The sequence below is a fragment of the Anomalospiza imberbis genome, chromosome 24 (assembly GCF_031753505.1).
Source record: "Anomalospiza imberbis isolate Cuckoo-Finch-1a 21T00152 chromosome 24, ASM3175350v1, whole genome shotgun sequence".
NCBI classification, from domain to species: Eukaryota; Metazoa; Chordata; class Aves; order Passeriformes; family Viduidae; genus Anomalospiza; species Anomalospiza imberbis.
Window position 1 is genome coordinate 465446 of NC_089704.1, and position 17110 is coordinate 482555.

Sequence of the window (17110 nt, forward strand, 5' to 3'; positions counted from 1 at the left end):
CACTGTAGTTTTGCCATTCATTAAATCCTTTTATTTGCTATTAACAGTACGAGATAAGACAGCAAAAGTCATTCTTTATTACAGATATTTTAATATCTAGCACTGAAATTTCTTTAGAGACAGATTTCTCTGCTCAGTCCCGAGATCTGCTTTCAAAACTAGATTTGAATCTGTGTTTCCTTCTGAAATGCCACATCTAGTACTGCATATAATCCAACAGAAAAAATTAACAGGCATTTCTCCAGGTATCCATTTATCATCACCCAGCCCATTATTATTATCCCCCATATGGCACTTCTGGGAATTTCTGAACTGGATTTTCTGCTAAAGACATCAAAACACTTAAAACCCAGGATATGCACCCTGAAAAACACTAGGCTCCTTAAAATTAACTGTTGTGCCCAATCTACAGCACTTACAGAGGAATGCACTTTCAGTTCATAGGTTTGTTTCATTCACCTCAGTTGATAAAGTGCTCCTCATCCACAGACAGGCTTTCCCTTGTAGGGCTAAATTAGACAGAATTTCGGAGAGTTTGAGAAAACTCAGATTTTCCCAATGTTGCAGCTGAATAAATCCCAGTACAGGAGCAGGGACACAGTCCCGACAGGAAATCCTGACTTTTCTAGGTTTTCAGAGGAATGCTCAGAGACAGTAGTGTAACTGTGACTGCACCTTCTGCCATTTCTAGGCAGAAATGTCATCTCTGAACTATCTTATATCGATTAAAAATACTCAATAGCTTCACAAATACTGGATCAAAGACATCTACAGGGGAAGCACTTTGTATTTCTCAGGATCAATAGAATTCCTTTCTAATTTTGCCTTTACTTTTTGCTACTCAACTATAGAATTCTACTGATCTTTGTAAGCTAAACCAAATAAATACAGGCAGTTTTCAAAGTATCTTTTTTTTTCCTTCATGCGTTTGCACAAATAATCAGCAAAAATCCCAAACAGCCTTGCAGCAATGCAGATTTCCACACGGAGACATTTTCAGCTTTGCAATTTAGGTTGGCACCTCTTGTATAAACACATAGATTCATTTCAGCCTTCTTCCCTCAACATTTTGGGACACAGGTTTTTCATGGACTCAGGAGCTGTTTAAGACATGTAGATCTCCTGAGCACTCACTTCACACAGCACAGAAGCAAAACTCTTTCTGAGACCTTGCACTATTGCCTGGGATGCCGTTGCATTCCTGGCAGCGTCCTGGGGGATGACAATCCAAGCCCAGCTGCAAATGCCAGGCTCAGGGAATGCGGGACGCACTCAAGTCCAAGTGAGCCTGGCAGAAGGTGCCCCCAGCACTCCACATCAGCTTTATTCAACAGGATTTATCCAGCTGTCATGTTCCAGACTGGAAACATGATGAACGGATGGCATCTCATTTTTCCCCGTGCTGGAACACACGCACTACATGGATTCCCTTTTCTTTTCCCAAGTGTTTTGCCTTGCCCCCAGAATTCCGTAACAAAATCTGTTCAATGTAAAGGAGAAGATTCAGCAGGTATTTGAGCAACAGAAATGGCTTCCACCCCAATTTTAAGCAATGTCCCACAGCAAAATCAAACCTTGCCCATATCAAGGCCTTTTGGAAGACAATCAGAAGGAATCTTTTGCTGTGAGGTTGCACATAAAAACTGAGCTATTTTAAGTCACAACAAATCTACTTTCTCACCATGGTTTCCTAAAAAGGCTGAGGAGACTGAGTGAGGACCAGAAGAACCAAACGTCATACTTTATCTCCCAAGCAATGATTCCCCAAAGGCCCCAGCGGCTGCAGGTACCACTAAGTTTAATCCAGAAAATATCATTTATATGAGGAAAATGACAGTTAAAAAGACCCCTTTGGAATAACCAGCTCCCAAGTTCATCCTAGGATAAAACAACAAAAGACAGACATGCAACTGGAAGAGAAGAATCCAAGATTTGAAAAATTCTATATTAGACACTTACCTACATTAAAATCCCAACTACACATATCCTGAATGTTTTGAAGTCCAAAAAAAAACCCAACAAACCCAAACCAAACAAAAAATCCAATCACCAAACTAAAAATCCCAAAAAGAATTTAAAGAGAGCAAAGAATAATAATTATTAATGTTCTTTAAAGGCACAGACCAGCAAGCAGAGTAGTAAATTAAAAAAAAAAAAAGCAAAAAAAAACACGTGGAGAAACTTAAGATTGCATTCATTTCCCGAAGCTGCGGTGCTTTTAAATGTACATGTAGCAGTAGAATCCTCTTCAGCACAAATCCCCTAAAACATGGGTAAATATTTTATATCTTAGCAGACCATTGTCTCAGAAAATAAACAGGGCCACACTGATCCAAGGTATATTTTTGCCTTGCAAGGTGTTGTTCTGGTACAGCAATCAATGAGAAATCAGCACAGCCCTACCTGAGATACGGACTAGTACAAAACCTTGGCACGGACATAAATTACTCTGCTGCTCATTAGGATTTAAATTATGAACCACTAAGATACATTCAAATTTGAGGTTTTTTTTATGAGCTGGAATAGGGCCTGGTACAAATGAATGCACATCACAGACAATTAACAATTTGTATTACCAACTTTGCTGAAATAACTGAACTCTGCGATTGAAGGCAACGCGATTCTTTTTAATCCGGCCATCTCAATTCATTTGGAGAGTTTAAAAAGGCCATCCAAGACCAATATTACTGATTACCGACACACAAAGTCACATATTCCACTAAGACCAGGGATTGCACACTACTCCCCTTCACAGCCCTTCACACCCCAGCCTAGTTTTCATTTTCAAACTATTTTAGTTCCTTTGATAAATAAGGAGCTTTTCTAATTTGACCTTGTAACACTGCACATTGTGTCCTTTGATTCTTTATTATGCTCAAAACTACCAATAAGGCAACTGGATTCTAAATCTATCACTAAACCAACATAATAAAAAATAGAGGAAGCAAATTAAAATTGGAGTAGGCTTGCCTACAAATATTTTTAATTGAAAAATTTAAATTAAAATTGCATTTTGAAAAGTGATTCCTACAGGAACAAATATTTTTAATTGAAAAATTTAAATTAAAATTGCAATTTGAAAAGTGATTCCTACAGGACTCTGCTCAGTGAAAAAGCAACCGTCAGCAATCACCGTAACAAACCAAGCATATTGCTACTTATACAAATTAATCAATGGTGACATAATATGAAAAGCTAATAAAAATATAAGTATCATGAAGCAAGATAAATAGTATTTTCACTCAGCCATCACAGCCCAAAAAGTCATAAAGCAAAGTGGTATTAATCACCATCTAAAAATATCTCTAGTCTTTAAGATTTTAATCATAATGGCTCTGAACCCAGACTAGCATTTTGTTACAGATTTGCTATTGGTTTAGTCTTGTTTTTTTTGGCTGAATAAAGACCACAATACATGTTCAGATACCAAACTTTAAACTATTGATGAAACATTTTCACAGGGAATTGCAGTTTTCTTTCCCAAAAAAAAAAAAAAAATAGTGGTTTGGAGTTTACTCCAAGCTCTCTTCAATGGGAATCTCCCCAGTGACACTGGTCAGCTTTGCATTAGATCTCATGAACGCTCCTCACACCTAAAATGTCAATCTTTGACCTCAAGATGCACCAGAAAAGTCCTAAACACTTCTTCCACCTCCTTCTGCTTCTACTTGACAAATCTGTTTTGTTCCAATTCAGATGCACTCAGTTAAATATTCAGCAATTCATCAGAGCCAAAAGAAAAACTCTTTTCTATTGAGTTAGCAAAGTTTTCTTGTCTCTCTTCACTTAACTAGGGATGTTGTTGAACTCAAACACTGGATACGTACAACATCTTATGTCTTTCAGCTCCAAATAAATTATAAAGGCATATCAGCCTGCTCTGACTTCACCCAAGATGAAAGAAATATTAACTCTTTAGCCCATGAAAATGTCTCAAACCCTGACTCGTGCCTTGAGAAAAAGCCACTGAGGAGATGTTTAGCTGGAGTAACTCATTACTCATCACTGTTTCAAACGCTCCCAAGTCCAAGCTATGATGGTACGGTAACAAATCTCTGTGGTTTACATTTTCTTAGATCATGAAGAGACCAAGTGCTCAATCCCTTCCTGATTAACTCCAGAGGCACAGGAAAATCAGGCAGAAAGTTAAATGCCATACAGTATTTATATAATGCTATATTTCTGCAGCCTTTAGCCCCCAAGTAGTTTGGGAGGGGTTTTTTAGTTTATTTTCACTCTGTGTGTCTTTGTGGGTTTGTTTTTTTTTAGTTTAGTTTAGTTTAGTTACAGATTTATATTGGGTATTTTTCAAATTCTTTCACATTTAGATATCTTTTGCGGTATTGTCCATTTCTTAGCCAATATTTCCTTTCATTTAAAAAAAATTCCTATTGCCTAATACACATAAGACTTGAATTATGCCTATACACCTTAGAATCTGACTAAGTTTTGATCCACAATAAGTTTTGAAGTGTGGACTTGATAGTAGTTTCCTCTGTGATTTTAATTCCACAAGCAAATCTCTCTCTGTACTTCACAAGTGCTGTAATTCCATACAGCTTAGTCCATTAGAAGCAGATATTCACATCCCGGACTGACATAGGGCCAGGCCAGAGCTTGGGCTAGAAACACAACCTTGAGGGCAAATTCATTAAAAATCCCAGGCACAAAGAGAAATAAGGCTTTAACTGAAGAGTAACCACAAGAGACTCACTAGCATCACTCTCAATCCACTGTTGAATCATACGAGGATTATTAATGATTATTTACTGAATATACATCATTCTTGCAAAGACAATGCTTGCTATACTTGACCCAGAACTATGTATTTTAAAAATGTCTCTCTTTTTTTTTCCATGGGGGGTGGTGAGAGTCAAACCAGCTGCTAGGAAGCACCTCACCCATCAAAAATCCCGAGGATCTATTAGGTGACATTCAGACCGTAATTTTTATGCTGAGGTGGTTGTACATGCTTCTGGACACTGATAATATCCAGGTTAATATTCCTTTTGGGTGCTAAAGGGACTTTCTTTTCTAATTCTTCCTTTTCTGTACAGAAAGAGAGAAAAGGCAAGAGGCTTGGTGTCCTTACCCTGGTGAATTGAGGTCTGCAGGCAGAATCAGGCACTCCGTGCGTCACTGCCACACACCAAATCCCTTCAGGACGTTTTGGCCAAGCACTGAATTTCACTACACAGTAGTGAGGGATCAGCTCTCAAAAATTCTCTTGTCAGCAATATCTTGATTAACAACTAGTTCTTATACAAAATATGTCAGCGATTAGTTAGGGAAGGCAAGGGACGTCACGCACAAATCGGTTGAAAGAAATTAATGTTGATGGAGGATCAAATTGTCCATGCAACTTCTTCCCAAAAGCTGGTCATCATGGGTCTTAATTCTGATCCAGCTTCCTAATCCATTCTAGATCTTTAATAACTACTATTTACAAAATAAATATTGAGGTTGAAGGAAGATTTATGCTTGCAGCAAGGATTTATTCTATTTGTCAAACTCTTAGGGTACGCTAACAGCAAGTTTTCTATGAGCACAGCTCTGCTAAGAGCTGAAAAGATCCTTCTTATTTATATTCAGCAATAAAAGACCTCAAACTAAACCAGCAAACCTAAGCCAAAGTACAGGCCTTGAGGTTTTAAACACAACCTAATACAAGGGCAAAACAAACATTTCCAGCAAAGAGAAAGAGGAAAAATATAATTCTATGACCTTGAAATAGGTATTATTTTTTATTGGTAATTAGTGCTTTACAAATATTTTTCAATATATAAGATTTTTTAAAGAATGCATTTTTAAGTTGCAGTTTCATCACCTCATTTCTGTTGACACGTTATGTGTCACCATTGGAAGTATGGCCTTATGAGAAGAACAGAAATCTGGAAAACTGCCTGCTTCACCAGAAAATGGGATTTTTAAAAAATATTTTTTTTAATATTGGAATGTACTCTAAGAATACTATTTTTACTTTTAATGTGGATTTTTAAATGCCCACATTAGAACAGTCTGCTTGTGAAATTTTATAATGCCCATGGTCAAGACCCGATTGCTCATCGTGTTGCCTGTGCAGGGCAGAGCCATTTGTGCGTATTTATTTGTGGTGTCTGCAAAATCTTTACGAGTATTTTCACATCTTTGCTGTTAGAAATGACCTACGTTTTTTCAAAGAAAAGGAGAATTTAGGGTAGAAAAACTGTGCTTCTATAACTTTTTTTTCCTTTTCACAATATTTTTATTAATTTCTTTGTACTCACACAGACATAATGAAAAAAACACTGGAGGTTTCAATGAGCATAAGATGAAGGACGATTTCTAAAGAAGCTGGACTCCTGTAGATCTCCTTAACTCATTATCATTAGCACTGATATATTGGCTCCGATGCACACCCCGACGACGATTGGGCTGAACCCCACTACTACACACTGACAGTAACTAAGAAGCGATAGTAACTAACTGATAGCTGCTGGTTACTGATAGTAACTAACAACGATCCCAGCGCCGGCAGACCCCGGGCGTGGGGATGGAGTGTGAAAGCCGGGCTTCGTTCCGGCAGGGTTTGGGGGGGATGCAGGGGGAGATGCAGGAGCCGCTCGCCCGAGACCCCCGGCGCTGCGCCCGCCGCATCCCCGCTGCGGGCACCGCTGGGGTCAGGCTTACCGGCGCAGGAGTGCAGCGGCTTGGGCCGGACCAGGAGCGACGGGCACACGGAGTACAGGGAAAGTTTCTCGAAGTAGTCGCAGGTCTCCTTGGAGAGGATCTCGTCGATCATGAAGGTCTTGTAGCGCCTCCTGCCTGCCTTGGGCCGGCCGGGCGCGGGCAGCCGCGCCGGGGGCTGCGGGCCGGGCTGGGGCTGCGGCTGGCCGTGCATGGCGGGACCCCTGCGGGGCGGCCAGAGCCGCGCCCGGCTCGCATGGGCGGCCGGCCCGCCGAGCCTGTCCCCGCGGTGTCCGAGCCTGTCCCCGCGGTGTCCGAGCCTGTCCCCGCGGTGTCCGCGCTGTCCCCGCGGTGTCCGCGCTGTCCCCGCGGTGTCCCCGCGGTGTCCGCGCTGCGCGGCGCCGGCTGCCCGCTATATAAAGCCGCCGATAAGCATCTCTCCCATCGCTCCGCGGCCTTTTTAGGAGGCTCGGGCTGTCAATCAGGGCGCCCGCTGCTCCCCGCCAGCACCATTGTTACCCTGCGCCGCGCTGGGAGGATCCACCGCTCCTTTCCCCTCCCTGCTCGCTATTTTAAGATACTGGGGTGTGTGGCTTCTCTTTTTTTTTTTTTTTTTTCCCTTCTTCTCCTCCTCCTCCTCCTCTTCCCTAGATTGTAATTATCTGAAAAAGTTAAAATGAGGGCTGCCGGAGGAGACTGCTGCCCCGGCCCCGACAGCTTTCCCCGACCGGCGTCAAACCTATTCCCGAGCCGCAAAATGCTGGAGTGGCAGACGGGAAAAAATCCTCTTTAGAGGTGCCTTGCCTAGGAGCACTGTGTAGCAGTTATTTTTCTCCGGAGCGGCGTTACTTGCACCCCACGTCTGAGATTATTTTCTGGCGGATCCCTGCTTAGTTCAGCTGGATTTTTGCAAAGCTGAGCTTTCAGCCCCTTCTGCTGAGGGGAGCTGAGGCTTCCTCACTGGAAGTTTTCCTACCGGGCTGTGGGCTGAATTTTATTTCTTATCTCCGTGGCCTCCAACAGGAATCACCAGGACAGCCTACTCATGGAAAGGTGTATCAGGAGGAATCCTCTGGATTAACTGGTTGCTGCAGATTTTCCAGAACCCACAGCCAGCTCACTAACTTTAAACGGATAAAGAGATGCTCATTATGGAGATTTACCACCCTCCAAAAATTATTACTCACGGGTTTCACACAAGGATTTAAATATAATCTGCAAAAAATAATCAGACATCCTTCGGTTCTCATGCTTTGGCAATCCAAATGGCAGCAAACGCTTATTTTAATAACAGAAAACTCAATCTGTTTTTGCAAAAGGCTACAACCATTTCAAACTCTCATCAACGATTTGAACCACTTTTATTTTTTCAATTGTATTTTTTTAAATCCTTCAAGACACTGTAAACTATCTTTAACCTCTTTTGTAAAAGCACTACTTCTGTTTTCAATTCAAAGTTTCATTTAACTTCAGCAATACAGTTGTTCATTTATAGAGACTCAAAATCAAAATAAGACACTTGCATTGTCCACACACTGTCAAAACTGGAAGGCAGATGCAAGAATATATCAGAATTTTGATATATCCATTTAAATTTTTTTCTGAAAACTTCATTACATTTTTTTAAATATAGCACAGCAAATTATATTGAAATAAATGTAAAGCAAAGTGTTTTGCTAATTTTAAACCATTGGGATGACATTCTCATTTAAAATAAATTGTTTGGAAATGGTTTTATTTCTTTTTATATTGAGAAACTAAAGTGATCTTATGATGAGGAATTTAACTAGAATGATAACAACTAAGGAGTTCAAGAACTTCTCTCCTCCTCGACATTATATCGCCTTTTAAATTACTTAAACTGCTGCTTTGATTCCTAAACAAACTACAGCCATTTAAGCAGACGAACTGATTTTGTCATGACTGTAGTTTTATGAGTACTGACCTCTTCATTCAGACATAAACCATTTCAGGAGCACATTTTCTTCATCTTTTTCAGACACTTTTTTTTCTTTTTTTTTTTTTTTTAGGAAACAATTACTAGCAACATTAGCTTCAGCAATTAGTACTTGCTGATAATTATTGCAAAGAATATTTTGGAGGCAACAGTGAGCAAGCCACTGATTTAAGCCCCAAAGCAGAAGCAAATGACATTTTATTACTTACGTTACCTTGGGGTCTGGCCAGGAGCTGCAGCCCACCCTACCCCCACTTCAAATTTATCCTGCTTTTCTTGCCTTTGAAAAACCTGACACAACACAGCAGAGAAATGCTTCCTGAGGAGTATTCCAGGAGCTTGACTAGATCCAGCCCAGAAATCAAGAGGGGAAGCAAACCGTGGGCTTTCCGAGCTCACGGGACAAGAGACTCTGCTTGTCTTTAAATGTTTCTTTCTCACATCTGAAGGGCTGAGTATCCAGAGGTATGTGGCTGGCACCTTGTCCATACTCTAGAAATGTGATGCCCTCACCTGAGCCCAAGCAGATGAACTGGCAGGTGGGATTAGCCCACACTAACACATCTCTAGAAACTTCATTTCTTTTTATTAATGCTTTTTTAAAAGTAAGTGGTCAGAGCAATACGGTGGGTTATGTCGGATGAAACACACACTGGCTGTCAATCAAAAAGGGGGTGCTTTGGTCAGGAATAATCAGGGGTTTTGTTTCCAAAATTAATGAAGTGGCTGGAATAGCGAACATCTGCCAAGGGGACTCAAACCCCGAGCAGCTGCTGGAGCCCCAGGACTCTTCCCATGTAGAACAGCCTTGCTGGTAAGTGCTTCTCCCTGAGGTTTCTCTTGTGGTTGAGAGCTGGGACCGGACGGGAGGCTGCAAAGTGAAAGGCACATTCGGGAAGGTTTGGAGGGCAGGAGATTTGACACAGTCTGTGCCCCAGGCTGGCACCTGCATGCCACAAACGGCAGCCGGGTGGCCAGGGACCAGGATTTCTGCTCTTTTCCAAGAAGGAATTAATCCAAGGGACACGATCCTCCATTTTACTGACTAAAGCATTTTTGCAATCAGAACTGAGGAAAATAGAACTGCTGTGAGTCTGTCAGTCAGTAACAAGTAATTTCTAAGGAAAAGCAGGGAGGTCAGCCCAGCACCAGAGAGCTGGAAATAGATTGTCCAGGAGGGCAGTTGTGTTCAGTCAGGAGAGATACGGCAGCACATTCTCTAAACTTGGGTTTCTGAAGACAACCAGTTTTAATTTGGAGTCAATTTGTTCTACCAGGCCTTTTGTATGCAGTGCCAGAACCCCACATGCGTGGTGCACGTTGGGAAAATGAATAAGCACCTTCGAGTTGACTTGTTTAGTCCCAGCACAAACATTACCATGAGAGACAGTGATTAAGGGAAGAGGAATTAAGTTGCTGCTGTATTACTAAATTTGTGATTTAGGTAGTACCCAAGTGGCTCCACTTCGGGCAGAGTCAGCTGGTTGTGATCACTGTGCTGCTGCATTTCTATATTGCCGAGCACACTGGGATTGTTTGCCTGAAGAGAAGAATTCTGTCTGTTGGATTGTCAGCTTCCAGTTTCCACAAGAATTTAAAATGCAAACCTATTTTGACAGAATGGGCAGGATGAACTAAAGTGCCAAAGTCTGAAAGTGACTTGGCTCTTAGTCTGAATTCCTATTTCTATATCAAAAGGGCAAAGAGACCTTTCACAAGCCCCTGACATTACCATTTTTAATCACTAGAAAAGTCCCTTTTCCAGTGAAATGCAACCACCTTTGAAAACAGATCTGTACAGACATAATCAATCCTGCTAAGCACCAACACTCTGATCTCAAGTGTATGCCTTTTTCAGCATGATATTGGGCTTGATACTTGATCCAGTATAGAAAAATCAAATGTGTGGCTAGAAAGAGGAAGGCAGTTTGGGCCAGTGCTTCGCTCCAGGGAATCCAGAGGCTTTGTCCTCTCAGCATGAAAGGTCTCAGTGCATAAAAATCCCTTTGAGTAAAAGATCTCAGCATATGCCTCACATAAATAAAACGAATTTCTAGTATCTGCCCCATGCCAGAGAAAAGGGCATTGCTCAAGAAGATTTTTTTTTAAGTCAGGGAGAGTGTAAAACAACCAACACATGCACATAGAAGGAAAACCCACCTGACTGGTGGCCAAGTGAGCCCCTCAGTCCTGTGCATTCCCCTGACAGAAATGCTCATTGAGAGAAAGACACCTCTGAGCAGGGTCTCCTCCCTGCCTCTTGGAAAGCCTTGTAAAGGCAGAGGATGGAAAAGAAACTAAAGTGTTTGTTGGCCCTGAACTTTACCTTGGCCTCTTTGCAGATGATAAGATGATACCTCTGAGCAGCCGAGGAAACAGAAATTGCAGAGCAGCAACTGCACAAGCTCACACACCCCCATCACCTTTAGTGGGGGGTCTTTGCTCCCAGCTTATCTATACAACCAAATTCCACTCCTGGCCTAAGTGACTATGGTATATGACTTCTCCAAGTCCAGCAGTTTCATTAGAATTTTTTTTTCAGTCCCCAGAGCTATGTAGCCTGTCTCAAATCCTCAATTACATTATTTCCCTGTTACCTTAAATCTGTCTGCCACTTCTTTGAGTGTCACCAGACCTCACTCTGAGTCCAACTGATTCCCCTCCTACTCTCTATCCTCCCACTGTGATGCTGCAGCATTTGTGTGGTTCCAAACCATTCCTGGCTCCAGTTTTGTCCCTTAATGGACAGCCCTGGGCTTAGGGCAGCAACACTACAAAGGTGTCCTTGACATGCTCAGAATAAACCAAAGCTTGAGTTACTTTCTTCAATAAAATTATACCGAAAGCTGAACTATCAATTGGGACACCTTTGTTTTATTTCCTGCTCTGCCTCAAGCCCTAAACCTAATCTCCCTTGCCTAGAGCCAACTTTGAATCATCTAGAAATAGAGTATAAGGGTATTCATCATGTGACTGGAGCCACTGGCCAGTCCCCAAATTAGTTAAGATGCTCTGATTTAAAGTAATAGTACAGCTAATAACCATTTTTATCAGTGCTGATAGCAGGCTCAGAACACACAAGCCATAAAGCTCATGACACATTCGCCAAACCTCTTAAAAAGGAGACCTAGATATGGCCTCAGATTTACATGCAGAGAAACTGAGGCAAAGTTTCCCTCTGTTAATGCTTGGGACAGAAGCCAGATCTCACTCACCATCATGTCCTCTCCAGGCAGAGCAGAATCTAAATCCCAGAATTTTCCTCTGTGACCTCATTTTTTTCCCCCATAGCACAGTGGGGGCTGTGAGACAGTGTGTTAACTTTTTTCCAGTTACCTCTCTGCAGGACACACAACACCTGAACAGCTTCTCCTTCCCTACCTGGTGCTACCAAAACCCTGCAACCAGACTCTGGCACTGGAGCTGGAGTATTTCCATGAGCTCCCAGGGAATTGCTGTGCCGCTACACAGGGCACCAAGGAACTAAACCAGAAGGAATAAGTCACTATGACTCCTGAGACAGACCCACTGGCAGAACGGAAGGCATCTAGAGAGATATTTATGGGGTGGCTCTGATTTTCTGGGAGTTGCACAGACACCACGTACACCAGAGGCTATGCCAAGGAACAGAGCCCATCTTTCAGCAAGTGGGATTTGTTTTTCCAGGCTATAGTTAAGAGGCTACATTCTGGACTTATATACTAGGGCTAAGAAGTTTGGGAGTGGCAACCAGGAATGCAAAGGAACATTCTGTGCCACCTGAGGGTCCAGTTCGGGCAAGGCAGAAGCAACTGGTCCCCTACTTGTCACCCCAAATATTCATGGGACAATAAACAGAGTTTTCCCCCTTTCTCCAATGAATTCCACACTGCTGTGACAATCCACCCTTAAAGGGAAGGTAGCACCCAACCATCATCCTCCTCCTACCCACATTGCTGTCCTCTTTGGGATGCCAGTGAAAACAGAGACAACTATTTTAATATGGCCAAGGTAAAAACAATCTCATTTAACTAATTTTCCTAGAGGGACTGGAGCCAATTGTGAAGGGAAGCATCTAATCTCATGAGAATGAGTGTTTGGAATTGGAACATCTTTCAAAAAACACCCCCAATTTTTGGCAGGGAAGGCTTCCCAAATCTAACACTACTTCACTCTTTAATACATGCTCCAGCCTCATTTGGATGAGGATCCACATGTGAATACTTCATCCAGCTTTGCCTAAGGCCAATTATTTTTGCACAAGTCTTGCTAAATCTCTGCCAAGCTGGTAGTTTGTTAAAAAAGGAAAAATCAAAATATTTGCAACTCCTTCTATAAAACAGCCAGGATGTTTTGGTGTTCTGTGACTGATGCTTTATTTATTATTCAGAGGATTATCTCTGCTTTCTTTTTTTCCACAAGACAATTTACCTGAAAGCAGCAAAGAAAAGATCCCCAACAGTTGATCAGAAGAATGTCTCCAGTCTCCATGGAGACACCAGGAAAACACCAGGATCATGTGAGTTGTACACAAGAAACCTATTCATACTGGAATGGGTGTTGTTCCAGGACGTTAAGTAATTTTGACAATCTGCCACTATCTCGGCCTGCAAGAAGCCCAAAGGGAGTTATTGATGCCATCAAGTTCTTATCTTTATTAATGGTTTCTAGACAGCCTTCATCATTCTGGGCTCTGCAGGACCCCAGTCCAGACCTGCAGATAGATCTTTGTACAGTCATCCAAGAGAAACCAGGATCCCCATTTCCAGAGAGCTCAGGGGCTGAATGTCCTACAGGAACTGCTCAAGCATCCCCTCCTGACAGGCTGCAGAGAGCCAGGAGCTGCCAGCCAGAAGCCCAGTTATCCCAGTATGCTGGAACAGCCCAGGACTTGCTCTTCACTTACTAGGTGCTGTGCTGCTGCAGTTCACCGTAGATAAACTTGTACTTAATTAATACAAGGACAAACAAGGAGACACAGGGGCTCTGGGACTCAATAAATAACAGAGCATACCACAATTAACTGTAGCATTCCTGCATCCACAGGTAAGGCCAGGATTTTCATTGCCTAATGCTAAGGGAAAGAGATGAAGAGCCTGATCATGCCTATAAATAGATTAAATCCTTCTAAACAAGGAAAGAGCAAAACCTCAGCTACAGTGAGAAGTCCTTTCCAGAGATCCCAGCCAAATTTACCCTCCTGAGGAGCAGGCAGAGGACTGACTGCACGTGTGGAAGCCAGCCAAGGTAGAGTTTGGGGCTTGAAACACAGAGGAGTCTCTCTCCTATTTAAAGTACCTAGTTTGGCTCCCTGTGATACTCTGTGTCATTCCTCGACCTTCCACAAAGTCATAGAATCCTTACCTGTGTAAGAGCTCAGGAATCAATTTCATCACCAGAGCAGGAGAACTGTGCCATTCCCAGAAGGATTTGTTGCCTGGGTTGCTGCAGTTGGGTATTTCAACATGAGCTGGGAGCCAGCACCCAGCTCCAGGGGTTTGGGAATGCTGCAGAGGACACTCTGCATTGACAATGGGGCTGCCTGCAGAGCACTCAGCTTCTTCAGCCCCAGCTCAGTCAGAGCTGCTCAGAACACTGAAACCTTCAGAGCAACCCTGGACTAAAAGGTTTGACCCTGAAGAACGACCTGGCTGTACCAATGCTACTCTAGAAGCAAATCTGTCACACTCTAGATTGCTTAAAAGCACTGAGGCACCTGCAGGATCTGCAATCCATCAGGTTTTGCCACTGCTCAGCTCCAGGCTCTGCCTCACTTCCCTTCCCTGCAACACAGACAGAGATTTTTGGGTAATCCTAGCTCCATGCAGAGACAGGCCCTGACCCCAGCCTTGGGATCAGACAAACCAGCCAGTGAGGAACAGGGAGGAATCAGCTCTAATTCCATTGCCATTCTCTGTAATTAGGATGTTCAAATACATGTAGCTGTTAAGACCCTGGTGCCAATAGTTAAGCCCCAGAGCTTTCAATGTGTTATCAGTGCAAGGGGGGAGTAGGACATCAAACAACTGGTATATGTGCCCAGTGTGTCCAATCCCCTTATTTAGGGAGCACCCCCAAGTCCCTTAACACAGTTGTCCCATTTTTCTGTCCATAGTCTCAGCTTTATGCTTGATCCTGAGCTGTTTTTCTTCTCATCATTACCTATTTCCTTGCCTGCTTTCCCCAGTCCTTTTCCAATGGTATTCTGAAAGACTTTAATCCTTACTGCCATGGATCTTACAGCTGCTGGGAGCCTTGGGGCTGTCTCAGCTGATAACTGAGCAGTGTCTTTCACTCAGGGCTTAACCCAGACTGCACAGATCCTCATAGTGTCTGCTTGCAAGGCAGAATAGTTCTCATTTGCCTTCCACCGATTTCCAAGAGTTCCCAGGGTAGATAAAGTTCCACTCTCCTGCTGGAGGAAACAGCAGCAATTGCAGAGTATCCTTAACACAGAAAAGAAAGGTCTCTAGACTCAGCCTGAAAGCTTGTCCCTGCTCCCTGTCTGCCACCAATCTGCCACTAACATTTCTTCATATTCCAGAGATGCTCCTACTTAACTGCACTAATATTTTACATTTCAATTCTTCATGGCTTAGCTCCATTTTATGCTCTCGTTTTGAGGCAACACCTTCCTTCCACAGTCAGGACTTCATGTTCTGCTATGAAAGTCTTCCAGCTATATGGAAGAGAAGAAAAAAGATAAATAAACAGAAGGAAAGTTCATCTTCCTCTTTTCATAAGATGTCCAAGTCTGTGCACTTCCACCTGCAAGCAGTAAAAGGGGTCATTGTGCTAAGTGCCTTCTGCTCTGTAAGAAGGGGACAGGACAATCTAAGAGAGCTGCAATAGTTATGATTGCCACTGATATTGTGTTAATAGCTCACTGTTAATCTCAGCACTTGAAAATAATGTGTTTTAACTGTTAAAATAGGCAAGGCTAATGTAAAACAAATTTTTATAGGTTATAATTGCACAGTGTTGGCCTAGAAGGATGCCATGAAAAAAAAAAAAAGGTCTGAGCTCTTATAGTAAGGGCATATTATTATAGATCATTCTTTATTATACAGAGCATTTTTTTTCTAAATTTCCCATGAACGTATTTATTAGCACTGAAAAAAGAATGTTCTGAGACTTAGTTTCTGAAGTCTTTCTAGCTCACACAAAATTTTATTTTCATCAGCTATGGATCCCTGGTGTAGGCAGGAAATCTCCTTATAAGCTACAGGGGTCAGGGAGCACTTGGAGACTCCTTAGTCTTAATCTGTCTCCGTGTCCTATTCTATACTTTGTGTATTAAAGAAAATCACGGTTTACCAAAGCTGTAGTTCTAAGTCTAGAAGAATATTAATATAGAAGCATTAAAGTAGGTATGTACATTAACACATGGAACAAAGGTCAAAGCTTATGGAAAGTCTCCTATTAAGAGAGCATAAACAAATTATTCAGCTGCAGCTAGAGAATAAATCAAAATGCACAATTTTTCATAGTAAAACATGTTTCTTTTCAACTTATTACTACTCCTTCTTGGCCTGATAGTGATTAATAGTAATAAAGTAATTGCAATTAGATGTTTCTGCAGACCTGAGTGTGAAAACACGCATTCTTCCAGAATATTGGGATTGTGAACAGGATCCAGTTTAACAGATGATTCCTGTTCCATTGCCTGCAATAGGAATTTACTGATAGAGGATAAAGATCTGTCTTGTGATCCAGATAAGGCAAAGCTTGAGAATAATTACATGCTAATTAGGTCTCCATGGTCCAGCTGTTTCCTTGGTTGAATAAGTAACTGGTTAACAATAAAGACCTGCATCCTTGAGAAAAGTTGCTCCTTTCAACTTAGTGTGATTTTTAATTTATTTTTTAAATATCTATACTAAAGGCAGGACAATGACATCTTCATTCAGGCAAAGGATGGTGACTGGGGTTGTACTGGTAAGCCACAACTGATTGCTGGGAAGGCAAAGAGCAGGTTAAAGAGTTTGCTGTCCCTAATTGTTCTCAGCAGAACTGGTATGGCCACATTTCTCCAAGATGCTCCTGTGTGTAGGAGAACAAACAACTCTGCCATGTCCCAAAGGGCTGAGTCTGAGGCACCACTTCAGGCAGAGAGCCTTTGTTCCCCTCTTGCCCAGCTGTCACTCTGCACACACAAGTAGCAGGAGATGTGCTGCCTGGCCCGTGGGCTGGGATAAATGGGTCGGGTTCTGTTTGGTTCCACAGGGCTTGGCCAGCCGATACTGGGAGGTACAGCTCTCCTGGGCAAAGGTTCACGTGGACGGCTGCTGCTGTCTGACCCCTCTGCAGGGATTTCTGAGGGTGATGTTCATCCGAGCAGGAGCAGAGTGGGTAAAGGTTCCTGGGCTGCTGGTGGTTGTGAATGTTACCCCTTAGTGTGTCATAAACAAACACTTTCAACTCTAAAATGAGCATGCAAATAGAGAGGATGACAATCACAGACTCACAGAAGAGTTTGGGTTGGAAGGGACCTTAAAGCTCACCTTG

The 17110-nt window shown here is 42.4% G+C and overlaps 1 protein-coding gene and 1 long non-coding RNA gene across 2 annotated transcripts in view; one reads left to right on the forward strand and one right to left on the reverse strand.

Moving 5' to 3' along the window:
- The window catches only part of BARX2 (BARX homeobox 2), a 32194-nt gene extending 25246 nt beyond the window's left edge, over positions 1-6948 (reverse strand). The window contains exon 1 of the mRNA XM_068171909.1: positions 6670-6948. Coding sequence (XP_068028010.1) covers positions 6670-6880 — 211 coding nt within the window. The 5' untranslated portion in view covers positions 6881-6948. The remainder of the gene's footprint in view (positions 1-6669) is intronic.
- Positions 6949-8631: 1683 nt separating this feature from the next.
- Positions 8632-17110, forward strand: part of LOC137461994 (uncharacterized) — a 31992-nt gene continuing 23513 nt past the window's right edge. Inside the window, exon 1 of the long non-coding RNA XR_010993555.1 lies at positions 8632-9437. This is a non-coding gene — a long non-coding RNA (uncharacterized lncRNA). The remainder of the gene's footprint in view (positions 9438-17110) is intronic.